This window comes from Ptychodera flava, chromosome 4, assembly GCF_041260155.1.
Source record: "Ptychodera flava strain L36383 chromosome 4, AS_Pfla_20210202, whole genome shotgun sequence".
Lineage (NCBI taxonomy): Eukaryota > Metazoa > Hemichordata > Enteropneusta > Ptychoderidae > Ptychodera > Ptychodera flava.
In genome coordinates this window covers 25,316,719-25,331,541 of record NC_091931.1, presented here as the reverse complement: position 1 = coordinate 25,331,541, position 14,823 = coordinate 25,316,719, and the positions used below count along the sequence as shown (strand labels likewise).

At 37.7% G+C, this 14,823-nt stretch overlaps 1 protein-coding gene across 1 annotated transcript; it reads right to left on the bottom strand.

Annotated features, from left to right (window-relative positions):
* Positions 1-473: 473 nt before the first annotated feature.
* On the bottom strand, positions 474-9,734 carry LOC139131275 (cytochrome P450 4F2-like). Its single transcript, XM_070697267.1, has 8 exons — positions 9,142-9,734; positions 8,190-8,362; positions 6,071-6,192; positions 4,875-5,136; positions 4,238-4,434; positions 3,623-3,756; positions 2,050-2,197; positions 474-1,704 (listed from the first exon to the last, which is right to left on the bottom strand). Exons 1-8 carry the CDS (start codon positions 9,197-9,199, stop codon positions 1,491-1,493), a joined length of 1,308 nt encoding a protein of 435 aa, XP_070553368.1. The 5' UTR covers positions 9,200-9,734; the 3' UTR covers positions 474-1,490.
* Between the last annotated feature and the right edge of the window lie 5,089 nt (positions 9,735-14,823).

Here is a 14,823-nt window from a genome sequence, read left to right as displayed (position 1 = left end):
ACTTTCAAAGCATACCACCTCTTTTTGAGCCATTTGGAACTAGAAGTATCCATGTTTTCGGCACACGACGTGTTCTGGCGAATCGCAACATGGAATGACCATTTGGTGTTTAAAGAAAGTCGTATCGCCTTTTATTTCATCTGTTGATATTTACATCATGCGCGGTGTTTGAAACATCAATTATTTTAATGCGATTTTAATATTTATCAGTTAGGTAGATATCATTCAATTGCCAAGGGAATCATTTTTGGTTTGAAGTTGATTTGCACCAAAACTGGCCAAGCTTTCCATTCAGTCATATGGATTAATGCCTCTCTCTTTCCTTGACAAAACCTTTTTCCGAATATGACTGTACATGTGTATGTTGTTTACTTCAGGATTAATCACAAACTATATGCCACTCTTTTGACATATAGTTTATCTATCGTTATTACGGGATTTTCACATTTTTGAAATGAATTATCGTCTCCCCAGAATTTTAACGCCAGATTTATTCAAAAAATCATAAACATTGTCACAATTAAATTAAATTTTACATTATCTTTTTGCTATAAAAAAATATATTTTTATCAAAATCACAGGTTCAGCTTTTCCTCATATATTTAACCGAGCAAGTTACATAATTTTGAATTTTATTTATCGGTAAATGTTATGCAATTTCCTTAGGCATGATTTGACCTTGATTTTTAATTATTGTGATGTACAGCAGTTAATTGTCCTCGAAAATGTTACGTATCGCGATCTTCATGAAAAGAGATTTTCCAAAACCTATGATAGAATTATTGAGATTAGGAAATAAAGATCAATAAATGAAACAAATGAATGAATGAATCATTTGTAACAAATGAATGAATGAATCATTAGTAAGAAGTGAAATGAACAATCGATAAACCTTTCAGCGTTACTCAGGTGTCTTAATAACTTCTTTGGGTTCAAAAAAGACTCTAGGTGGCATGCAGCACATAGAAAATACACAACGATAAATGAAGTCGAATTTTTTGTCTCCAATATAACCCTTGCTCCAGTTAAACGTATCAAGTAATGTGCCTTGGGGACAGATAGTCGGATTCTCAAACTTTTACAATACTGTTTTAGCCTACCACTTTTTGAAGCTCATTTACTATATGACGTAAATAAGCTTTTCAGGTTAAGGTTTGTAAAATTCGGGAATGTTATGTTCACCCATAGAGATAACACAGGGAAAGAGGCCGTTTTGAATTTCAAGTTTTTGTTTCTGTAGTACAAGACTTTGCACAGAGATCCCCGATTTTTGCTATAGTAAATCCATTTTGAAGATAATGGTTGAAAATTTGCCTGAGAAAAGATTGAGCAGCAGTTTAAGTTTTTCAGTTTCGAAGCAGGAACTACCTCAAAGATTGATCTCTTGTTGTGACTAAATGGAGATTTGCTTACACCCAAAACTGCAGACTCTTTTTATTCTCTGCTTTGTATGAATCCGTGCACAATACAAATTGACAGAGTCCCGCTATTTACGACATTTCCGCATCATTCTGGTCAGATTTTGGCATTTCACAGAGCTTCCGTGGCTTCAACTTGATGTGTATCCCATTTTCAGCTCTCAAAACCATTCCTAACTGTCGCTTTGGCGTGGGACACCGTTCAACAGATAAGTCAAAGTATCGGAGGACCATTCCAGCCACAACCTTCATCTCGTCCATTGCAAACCTCTGGCCGATACAATTCCTGACGGGGAAAGCAACATATATGATTTGTTTTATTGAAGTTTAAAAGTATGAGCAACATTCAGTATTTACACTTCAATGATTGAAAAATCTTGCAAATTTTTTATCTAGATTACTAAAACTTTCAAAATGAGAAGTCGGTCACAAAATGAAAAGAACTATTCTTGTCATAATAGTTGTAGTGTTATGTCACCTATGAAAGAGGTGTGTCGATCGGAAGAATTAAAAATACCTTGTTTGCAATTGCTTGCATACATAAGAAGGACAGGCTGCCTACGAAAATCTCTTGTAAAGGTGACGACTGAAAATAGCAGCTCATATATAACTATTTATAGACTATACGTACCGAGGACCGGCAGAAAATGGCATGAATGCATGTGAATGCCTGTTTTTGCTGTTCTCCGCTGAAAATCTCGATGGGTCATATACATCCGGGTTTTCCCATATGTGTGGGTTACGATGAAGACTGCCAATTGCAAAGTAGACTACTGTACCTGTAATAGCATAACATAACGTAGTAATCAATTACAACAACACGTGAAACAGTGCATAGTTAGTTGCTTGCCTACAATAAACAAAACAAAACAAAAACATTCTCAGCGTTTGCGTATCTGGCGATTAAAGTTGTGTTCCGTTGTTTCAGCACCCAATGAGGATTGTCATCAAAAGACCATAAAGCACTGTCTACTTAGATTTGTTTGATTTGTGTGTGTGTGTGTGTGTGAGAGAGAGAGAGAGAGAGAGAGAGAGAGAGAGAGAGAGAGAGAGAGAGAGAGCATTAATATCAGCACTGACACGTTTTGTGGCATGTTTCGCCTGAATTGTCATTATCTACATTGTAGACAGTAGACAATGACAATTCAGGCGAAACATGCCACAAAAAGTGTCAGTGCTGATATTTCCAAGGGCAAGCTAATTACCATGATACAGCAATAGTCCAAAATGACAGCTTTCTCAGCGGTTTCACGGATAATTTAATTATCCATATGTATTTAGTTCTAATGCCGATTTTTTTTCCTGCAAATTAAATGATCTTCAGGAGCCTGTTTAAGCATTGGCCTATTGCTATCTCACCAACTTAAAAATATTCGGTCACCTGTGTTTTAATAGCCAATCACAGATTTTACACGGGTGGCTGCTTTTTAAAACGCAAGGGCGCCCCACACGACAAGCCATGGCATACTTAGCAGAGTCGTCTGCATAATCTTTGACGTATCAAATATGGAGGACCGACAGCTCCCTTGCAGCGACAAGTAGACTGGGTTTCTGCGACAGTTGGGTCACACCCCGTTACCCCTTCATTTACTCCGATCGTACCGGCTTCAATTGCACTAAATAGGGCTAAAGCCGACTGTTGGTTACGTCCATTGTCCGACGAAAACATTTTAACTTCGCGGTGAACAAAATTGCGTCCTTGACAACAATCAGTCGACGATACGTACGCTAAGCCCCGCTCCCTTTACCATATATGGAATATGCAAAGTTACGGTGACCGTGTACGCCTCCGTGAACACTTCTAACGACTAATTGCCGCGCCGTACTTTTACAAACTGATATACTATATTAATATTTATGTGAACAATGCGCTTAAGTCCATTCACACATCAATATTAAAAAAGAAGATTGAATAAATCTACATTTTTTGTCATAAAATGACAGACTATGCGATCTAAACCATAACGACATTGTCAAAACGAACCATCTCCAAAACTTGAAGTATTTCTAGTAATTACCTTTTTTACTATAATGCATACGAATGTGAATACTCTATGGGCCAGTTTGTGTCTACACTTACTTATCAAGTTTTGCTTTTGCAGAAAACTATCGACAGCAATAAGTGACACCACTTAACATAGGCACATTGACTGATATCCATGTATTTCGTAATGTGTTTATCTCAAGGCATTTAAAAGACATACCTGGATGCACAATCTTTCCATCCGAGAATTGGTATGTATGACACAGTTTTCTTGATGTGATTGGCACAGGGGCGTGAATTCTCAGGCTCTCTTTCAAGCACATAGTTAAGTAAGGTATCTTGTGAATGTCGTTCCTAGAAGAAATAGCAAAGATGGGGAAATGAGTTAGCTATACTTTTAAGATGCTTAAAGTCAAGCTAACGTGAAATGTGCCGAAATCTAAGAAATGGGTGGCATTTTAAATATGCGTTCAAACATTGAGTTTCAAATAAGTAACGCAAGGTAAGTAAATATGTTTAGTGTACGTGAAATTTTTTACTCAAGTATCAACGACAAGATCATTACTATGATCATTACTACTATCATTAAATTCTAAAAGTTTCAATTGCATGATGCGGTTGAAAAATTGGACAAAAGATTCAATTAAAATACAAACTCTGTAGTCTGTTAGTGTATAATTGTTCCGTATTTACTTGCTGCTAAAATGAAAATGCCAATCATAAAAAACAAAAACAAAAGACGCATATTATATAAAAATAATGAAAAAAAAATCTATCGTCCACCAAATGTTATTATCTTACATTGAACATGCAGTTATAAACAGATTCAAGTTACCAGTCAAGTTCATCTTTGCCTTTCTTATCCAGTATTCCATCAATATCTTCCCGACATCTCTGCTGGTACTCTGGGTGTCTGGCAAGATTGTACAAGAACCACGAAATTCCACTGGCCGTGGTGTCATGGCCTTCGAACATAAAGGTATCAACTTCGTCCTGTATCTCCTGATCCGTAAGACCTTTACCATCTTCATCCTAATGTAATGATCACACATTACAATGTCTGAATATCCTCAGATAAACCACTTTTCATGCCTAGATTCAAGCTTCAAGTAAAAGGTAGCAACAAGTAAAAGGTAGCAACAAACACGCACAGTCTATATCCGATGAGCTATTTACATGTGTCGCTAATAAAGGCTCATGAGGCGAAACAACAAGCATGTAAAAACATTTATATGTCTATAGTTACATTGGATATAGTGGTTATAATTTTACAGTGTGTATCGAATTCAATTTACATATTTTTCTTAATTCTACCTTGACAATTGACTCTGTCAAAACAATAGCACACACGTTAACAAGGGCAAAGGAAAAATTCTAAATCTTAACCAATTTGAATAGCAAAGGTTCAATATTACCAAGTAACTCTTAGATTTCAATAATATATCAACATCTAAGATTTTCTGATAACCCACCCTAGCATCCAACAGTATGTCTAGGAAGTCCCTGTATTCGCCATGGCCTGGAATGTGCTTGGACGCTCGCATTTTCTTTTTGTGATTGATCAAGGCTCGGGAGTACCCATGCAAGAGATCCAACGTTTCCGTCCATTTGCGTCCATCCGGTGACAGGTAGAGAAAGTAAGTTTTACCAAAAAGAAACACAAAGACATCCCGTAGCCTTTTTCGAATCAGCATGGCTATTCGCCGTACACCGATAATGTAATCATTCTCTTCTCTGAAATGAAATGCAAGATTTGCCTTTTGATCGTTTCATGGTTTGCATTGTTTTTACGCTTTTGGTTTTGTTATGATGATGATGCTTGTCATATCTACGGGTTAATTTTGTCCTATAAAGATTATGGTGAGGCTATGACATACGCAAATCGTACATTTATAAACAAACTCTGGCGGGCACCAAAGTTAGTCCAGAGTAAAACTGGCTAATTGTCTGTCAATAGTCCACAAGTCCCAAAAGAAAGGTGTGAGCACCTTTGAGTAATCCCCCTCCTCCTTCTTTAGTCAGGATAACCACATGGACACGGAATATCAATAAGTCAATGTGGATGCGATTATCGTCAAGAAACACTAGTCAGTGGAAATTTACAGGGCTTTGGCAGCCTAGGAATCATTTGCCGTTTGGTACGTGCTCTGACGATTATCAGCTACGATGATATAACAGTGATTATGATGATGTAAGTAAAGATAACCATGATTTGATGATGTACTGGTAAGACGAAATTGAATGTAGTGAGATGTATCATTTATGTAAACGTTTAGGTATTACTATACTTTCAGGCAGTGCTTTATAAATTGTGATACTAATGAACTCAGATGTAAAGAAAATGACAAAGGAATAATGCTGATGATAGTGATAACAATCGGGTGAGTTGGCCATAATGATCATGGAGATGACGCAGATGACTGTGATTATATGGGAACGAAACATTGAAATATATTACGGAAAAAGGGAACAGTTGAAACGCTATACTGCTGCTTTTACACAAATAACAATACTTAAGTCACATGCCCTTTCATCACACAGATCTTAGCTTTTGTTTAATATTCCGTCATATGTGACACTTTTTGTTAGTACACGCATTTCGCCCGCTGAGTAATCGTCAGTGGTTTAAAGTTATCGATTGGGATTGAGCACAAGCAATGAGAATTACCCCTGAAGTTGGCAGTTGCTTTTCATGCTGAATAAACACTTTAGCATAATATCCAGGGTCAGGAGGCTGATGTTTTCAAACAGTTCAATGGCTTCAGTCTCGTTACAACGCTTCCATTTTTCCTACAAAACAAACAAACAAACAAACAACGAACAAAAACAAAGTTGGAAATCAGCGATATGATTACTTGTATGTGGTGTTCATCAAATTAAATTGAAAGATACATGCTATAAGTTCTAATGAAGTAGGGGAAAGTATTTCTATTTGAAAAAATATCATTAAAATAAAATATATGGATTATAGAATCATATTACCCGTCATCGTGTCTTACAAAGAAGTGGGAAATTTTGCGTCATCGAGTTGTGGCACAAGCGAAGAAGCGAAGATTCAACGAACGAACGAACGAACGAGAAACAAAGAACACAAGCTGTATGTACCCAAGGTCCCTCCCTTTGTGGAGGGACCGTGATGTACCACTTCTTCAGAAAATCCTTGACAATGCATAAACAAAACTACAAAACACCATAATACTACATTAAAATAGCTGGCATGTAAATTATTTCTTGAATGCCACTTAGAGGATCGCCTTTATTTACCTTTACGTGGTCATTTGCTTTGAAGGCGTTGATATTACAGCTGTCATGTGATAACACAACGTAGTTTACGAATATGGTAATATGTTTGCTCGTCCCCGCGTCAGTGTCAAGCACAAAGAGGCAGGTAATGGGAATTATATTACCATGCCCTGCCCTTCGCATTTTGATTGGTCGAGCTGAACCACGTGATTGACCACAAATACACAGTAATGGTTTGTTTACATGCCCATGAATGTGAATAATAAAATTAACAAGTCAAAGTATGGTAACTTTACAGCTCAAACGTAAATCATAATCAATCACAAAATAAAATGGAGCACTTGTAGGTCAAGTTGAGATACTTTTTTCTGAAAACATCTCTGGATTTGAAATTTTTTTACAGCGTGCGTGACAGTGCGTCGGTAATTGCTCAGTTTCTGGGGCCCAGTTGTCGTTCGCTCCTGAAATTTTCGGAAATTTTGACGGTTTTCTTGGGTTCGCTGATAATATAATGGAAATAACAGACTCCGCTCTGACCATCAACGTTTATTTATGGGCGCGGGCTCGAGGAAAGCCAAATTAACGGGCTCGGCAAGCCTCACCCGTTAATTTTTGGCTTTCCTCTCGCCCTTGCCCACAAATAAACGTTAATAGTAAGCGCGTCGCCCGTTATTTCTATAATCACTATATATCGAATTACGAAATCTGATTGGTTGAACCATGGTGCTCTGTCATTGGCTGCTCAATTTTACTTAGAAGTAAAGCTAAAATTATCAGAGTTTCATTATGCGAACGTGGCTAGAATTTAACCAAGGATTTAATAACCGTACTGAAAAGTTTTGAAATGTAGGCAGCTACCGGATTAGACTAAAAAGCACTCGACATAAACGGACGCACTATGTGCGGACATGCGGAATTAACAACTTCCGGGAGACCAAAAACTAGCACTTTTCAAAATGGCGGTTTGCCTGTATCTGCGTCTTATACTACGTGCTGCTTGTCTGGTCACGTGAGACGCAGTGATCAGCGAAAGTAACGTAACGAATATAACGCCGAGAATAACTGTCGAGGGCTCTGATGTAAATTACAATATTTATCTATTGTAATCAGATTACCCTCTTGAAATAAATAAGTATAATAATAATAAAAAATACTAATTTAGGTACTTCTTTAATAACTTCGCAAAATTTTCGATATTGCATGCATACGTAAAGAAAACTGACAGGGACATGTTTGGAAACAAGACAAAAAAACTGAAGTTCTCGTTCGTCGTATGAAATATCGCTATTTCTACTGAATCTTTCCATGGTCACGAGATATTTAATTCTGCTATGTCGGTTTGAAAGGCATCAATCAAGAGGGATTATTGGCAAAAATGGCCATGTGTCAGAAAACGATCCATGCATGGCATATTGGACGAGCTTCTTTTTGTGTGTAGTACAAACAAACAAACGCTCTGAACTGTAAGGGCAATGAGTGCATAATAACATGAAAATTTCTTTTCCGTATCATGTTGCACACAAAATTACGAAATATCTTCTTACCGCCATTTGCTGTACACATTCGTTGTAGATTTTCACATATGGCTTCAGCATATCAAAATGAAATACCGGAGTGAGCAATCGCCGATTTCTCTTCCATTTCGCGCCCGTCGATGCAAGTAGCCCGTCGCCGATCCATTCTCTTATCACAGCAAATGAAGCCGGATTCTTCGGCTCTGCAAGTCAAACAGGCAGCATTATCAAAATTTCCATGATGAACTTGCCATCTAGGTATTACTGAACAGTTAAAAAGAATTACAGGCCCGATAGCTGTATCTTTTAGCATTATTTTTTGTGATTTTACTTCTAAACTATAACAAGTTCATGGGAATGAACTCATTAAGGGGTGTTTATACAGGTAGAATAAACTGTCAACTGGGACTACGTGTGCAATTTTGAGAAAGATAAATAATAAATGTTTGCCCAAATAAAAAATGGCGCCCTCATGCAGATAAAGCAAAAACACACTTACGCAGTGCATATATGCATTTGAATCTTTACAGAAACAACAGAGTAGTCCAATATAATGCATAGTGCTGAATGTTTTCCACTGGGACACCATATGCCATGTTTTCTTTGTAATATTACCAATTTTTAAAAATGGTGGGAAATCAAAATAACGGTTAAAATTTAAATTTACTTGTCCAATTTTTCAGTGGTAAAAGACTATATCCTTTAAATCTGTAGAATTTAAAGAAAACCAGAGAAAATAGAAAGCCTTTTTCAGGTTGACAAATTTCAAGAGTTACAGCTACAGGGGCTTTAAGTACAGGGGCGGGAGATATGTCACTGTCATTTCAGGTTTTAATTCATGCCTCATGTGCTCAACATATACGTTTGTTTGGTCTTTTGCTTACATCTGCAAGCACACAACGTTTCACAGAGTCTATCCAGAGTCACTGGATCCAGTAACCACATTCATATCCCAATGTTAATAGTCGACACTTAGGCCTACCTGCAGTTGACGAGATCATCTTGATGGTGTCAGGATGAACTAGGTTGAGAACTGACATCACAGGGAAGCACTGGACGTAGTAGTGACTGTGCTTGTGTGTAAGTCCTTGTAGTAACTGTATGCCCTCCTCGGTACCGATAGCCTAATATAGAATTAGAGGTAATAATTATGTATTATCCCCGTCCCAGTATTCCGAACTAGTGTGGCTGCGGCACAGGTTCAAGGCTACTATCTCTCGTTCGGGTTTTCATCATCATTACGAATCAAGCGGAAATACGTAAGATCAGCGATATTTAAAGCAAAGTAATTGAATATTTTGGTAACCAATATAACATCGATGTGAGAGGAAATTAATTCAGGTCAGGAATGACTGGACGTGTAAGCGCGACGCTGCGACAAAGTACACCCAACCGCGGCTACCAAGAAGAGCACAATATTTTCTCTGTTACCGCAGCAGTCCCCTGCCTGACCTTTGTGTTCCGCCCACGATCTACGTAACAGCCTAACCACTAACGCGACAGTCTACTGAAGATTTTTCTTCAATTTACTCTGTTTAGATATTTGTATACTCACGACTTTCAAAAGACAACGGACTATTAAAATCACATAAACAGTCTATATCAACTTGCTCCGCGGCCGGCCCTCAAGTTCTTGACGGTGTTAGACCGTTAACGTTGCTTTCGATTGGCAATTCTTTCGATTCGATAAATTATCAGTTAAAACTGATGAACAACCCACCCTTTTAACGAATCAAGTGACCGACGGAGGTCAACATAGAGTCATTTTAATGCATGTGGGACGGCTGTGGTGTTGACTCAATTACTTAATCCGCTGATACGGACAGCGGATTAGCAAGTTGGCAATGTTTTCGGAGCAATTACAGTGGTGTATACACAAGTAGGAGAGGAGATAAGGACTTGTCGGTTATATATAAAGCAGTCAGACGGTGTGGAGTTGAACTCTTTATTTGAAATATCACAGTCAAAATGAATAAAATAAAAAAGGTAAACCGTTGCACAAAAAACCTTCTCCCCACCCTAGGGGACTTTCATCTGTCCCCTGTGGTTGGTGCGTGTGTTTGCTCTATAAATTGGTTATGTTTTGTTTGCCACGCGTACCGTGTCCTTATTGTACCTTTGCGGAAATGTTTTTTCCGTGGCTTGCGTAATGTGACATATTACGTTTTTCAGATCATATTATGCGGATATAATATCGTAAGCGGCGCCAATTGTAGAATTTAATTAATAACATTTCACTCTTAGCGACATGGCTCAAAGTCATTAACCCCCTGTATTTTCTCACTCTCTTGTTGTTTTGCTTTCTACAATCTGTTTTGTATCTATCATAACTTCTAATTGCACAGCTCCAATTTTTCAGTTGATTTTAGGCGAAAGCTAATGTAAGTGCTGTCAGACAAGAGTGTGTTGACTAACCGTGAAATTTCTACGGCTTTCGTCACTTATCTTTCACACAAACAAGTTGACATACACACCAGGACAGACAAATTTTCCGTCTGGAATGTCAAAGCTAAATTGAACAAGTATCATACTGATGAATAACCTGCGTCAATCTCAGACTTTATTAGCACCTTAAAAACTATCTACTGTTGATTGACCAATCAGAGTGCTCAATTCAGAGTGTTTTATTCACTCTTACAATACTACACACGTCAACTGTCTTTGTTCAAGAGGGGCATTCTGTGTAATATAGCATCCATTTTATGCAAATTTTATCCCCGGGAGGGCAATATCTAGATAATGCTCCTGACGGGGCATTATCTAGATATTGCCCTGCACCAGGGTATAAACACTAAAAAGCACGCGTAAACAAATATTTTGTAACAGGTGCATGACATGCGACTTTATTACATGTAATTTATCTGTTAAACACGATCATTTTTTAGTCATTTTGAAAGAAAAGCTTCCATTTTCTGGATAACAGCTTCCACGTGTACGTAATTTTGTAGACTTTCGTGTTTCGTGTCGATGGTTTCATTTTCTCCACTCTCGCTTTCAACGCTTCATTCTTCATAGTTTGCTTGTTGTGTTTGAAGTCACAGGTCTTCGGTATTTTCGAGTTTCCTTGAAGCACCTTGCTAACTTCAAACTGCTGCTCAATGCTGGTACGCTGTAATGGTATAAAGAATATAGACATTTAATGGAATATACTAATATTACAATACTTAGCCTTTCGATTGTATTGAGTGATACTGAATACATTAAATTATAATAGTTTGGCATACAATTTGAATTAGCAGTAGTTATAGGTTGTCTTGTACTCTAATTTTGCAGTCGTATGTTACTGGTTCTTGCGCAGTATCAGCCTTACGGGCTTATCGACTCCATGTTGGTTTGACATTTCGTATTCAATTTTGTCTAGCTACCAGCTTACCTTATAGGACCTGATGGCAGCGCTCCGGTGACCAGTTTTTTCAGCAATAAGCTGCTCGTCTATTCCATCGCTGTAAAGACGTGTGGCGGCAGCTGCCCTCAAACTGTGGTTGCTGTAAAAACCTGATAGCCCAGCGTTCTCGCACAATCTCCCACTGTTTTTGCAAGTGTATTTTTTCCAATTGGCGTAGTGGAATACCAACAATTTGTCTGTATCTTCCTGGCTGGCTGCAAGTAGTATACGTCTTGTGGACGATCTGGAGGACTACACAAAACAGTTATTTACTACATGGCGAAAACAGCAATAGTTGCGCATGTTAAAGTTAATACACTGGTCCAGATCTGTTCGATATTAAAAATGAATTAACACAATAACTGCAGTAATTTTCAATGAGTTATGTGTAAAATGGCTTGAAATTTCGCCACCGTGTACATCTTGGTTCATAATGATGATCTTTTATGGTACCTGTGAAAATAGCATTGTCACGTGATCTACAATTTCCATTGTCCCGCCAAAACCGTACATTATAAATAATCACAAAAATGAAGACAAAATTATGGCTTGAGTTTGGAATATTTATTTCATGTTCAAATGTCAATTTGGCGGGAAAATGCCGGTTTTGGTCATGTGAAAAAAATAGCTGATTTTTTTGTATCGACAAATTCATTATGTTTACCAAATTTCAAGAAAATCCGACAATGTTTGATAACAGATCGCCAATTTCTTACATTTTAACTTTTTTGATTAAGGAACTTGAGAATATAAATGACATTGGACAAGAACTTACCAAAGTTTGTTGTACAAATCGTATAAACGGACGATGCATCTTTATTTGTTGTCGGCATTTTCAAATGCCGTGGTAATCTTTCGCTGCACTTTCCTACATGCAAAGCCGCCACTGTTTGTTTTCGACACGTCCTCTGTGTACTCAAGATAATTTTTTCCGACAGATTTGCAAAACTTTTTTACTATTTGCCCGGGACGTAAATTTCTGTGTTCTTGCCCCCTCGCAAGGCAAAATGTATGCCAAAGAAGACTACTTGGGCATCCAATAAAGTTTGGGTGTACTGTCCCCGATCAACTTCTGTTCCCAGAGATTTTCCTCGTCAGCCAGTGTCAAGACTTCGGCTTGACGTTTTTGTATACCAATGTCCATGCTACTTCTAGTTTTCATAACAGAGTCTAAACTATCCTGGAGCTGTTTAAAGGCCGAATCATTTAAAAAGCGGTAGGATTTACCTTCAACAGATAAGTGATTTTGCAGACTCATTATTAATTCATAAATTATTTGGCCAGGATAATCACTCCCATCCTTATTTCTCATTTCACAAACAAAACGCGACAACGCGTAATTTAGCTCATCTTTGGTCATTTCTTCTAACTGTGGTTGGATTACACTTATATTTAAAGACTGGTTCTGTGCCAGCTTATTTCTTTCACTTTGCCAAAATCGAAGGTATTCACAGCCCATTTGTTTTTATACAGGGTATTTTTGGGAATTCTTTCGAGTGCCATTGCTTGTATTTCAGCTTCACTTTTTATATTTAAACGACAGGTATCAGAAACACTATTGGGTACATTAGACAGTGTCGGCTCGGTATAAGCGAGCGGGCGGACTTTGGCAAACGTGGTGGAATTGCAGTTTCTGCCAATGCAGACTCTTGCAAGCTCTTCCCGTCAAGAAGTTCATCGAAGTCCTGGAAAAGCCAGTCATCCTCGCTTGCATCTTCCCGCTTGTCAGGTTCTATTTTGAATGTGTTTTGCGTTATAAATAACTCGACGTCGTCGCTATCTGACATGATGTTGAAACCTCGAAGGCCGTGAAGTGAATGACGTGGCGTATAGAAATCTCCAAGGTGTCTCTTCATGGCTAGCACGTGACAACTCTCAACCAATAAAAATAGCCGAATACATGTGTGCATGTTAAAGTCATTAATTAGTTTACTCACAAGCGCTACGTAGTTCCCGATTGGTTAATATTTGCACCAGGTGTTGTTGACGTGTTGTAAGCCGGATAATACACTCGTGTCGTGCAATCGTTCAGATATTGAACGGCACTCGGGCCTACGGCCCTCGTGCCGTTCAATATCTGAACGATTGCACTCCACTCGTGCATTATCCTATACATAAAGCCTTGGTCACCATATTCCAGAAACGAATGACAGCGCCGTAGTAAAGTACTGTCCAATCAAAAGTGAACATGTCATATTCTGTAGACATCTGGTACATTTTAATATTCAAATTTGGTAACACAGCGGAAACCAGCTGCAACACAAAATCTGCTGTGCCCTAGGGCATTTATATAATGTGCCCTAGGGCATTTATAGGATGTTCCATTACATTGGAAGGCTATTTCACAAATAAAAGTTTTAATTCATATCCTAAACATGTTACATTGACAAAGGGGACGGTTGACGTAAACACATTGAAAACGAAAATATATCAGATAGGGGCGATAGTTTTTAAGTCGGATAAAACCCTCGTACTCGGGCTCTTCTGGTATATAAAGTCCAACCCTACTATAAAATGTCTCGGCCTGCGGCCTCGACATTTTATCGTTGGGTTGGACTTTATATACCAGAAGAGCCCTCGTACTCGGGCTTTATCCTATACATCAAGTCTGTATAGCATACACAAGTGTTAATAAATACTTTTTGAGTAATATTTGCTTCTATGCCATTTTTCACATTTAAAATAATTCAATTATTGTATTATTTATTATTAATTTTGACTATTTTATGTCAACTTAACCTGTCCCAATTGTCTACTGCAACATTATAAATGTAGCATATCATTCTAAATGAATTCCTCAGCTTTTGACTGTAGGCTTCACTAGTGTTGATGAGGAGTGTCATTTGTGAATTCTTTTTAAAGTTTAGACTCAATACAAACTGCAAATCAAAATAACAAAGATAATATAATTTTCCCTTTGTTCGTTTCACAGATTTCTGAAAGGTTGGTTCATGACGATTGAAAACCTTATTAAGTGAAATTCAATGTAAATATACAATAAAGAACACAAGCATAATCATATGGAGGATGAACCGAATGCAAACATTCATTTTATTGTATTAAAATATTTCCGCAGGCTGAACCTAAAAGACAAACAATTACAGTGTTTGGTATTAATACTTCAACCAGGATGTAACAGTAATCATGAAATCGACCACACTTTATAACCAATCATAGCTTGAGGCGTTTATCTCCATTTGGGATCATAGAAACCTAGAAACGACTATGAAAGATGCTCTTAAAAGAAAACAACTGAAATAGAGAACATGCAAGTATAGA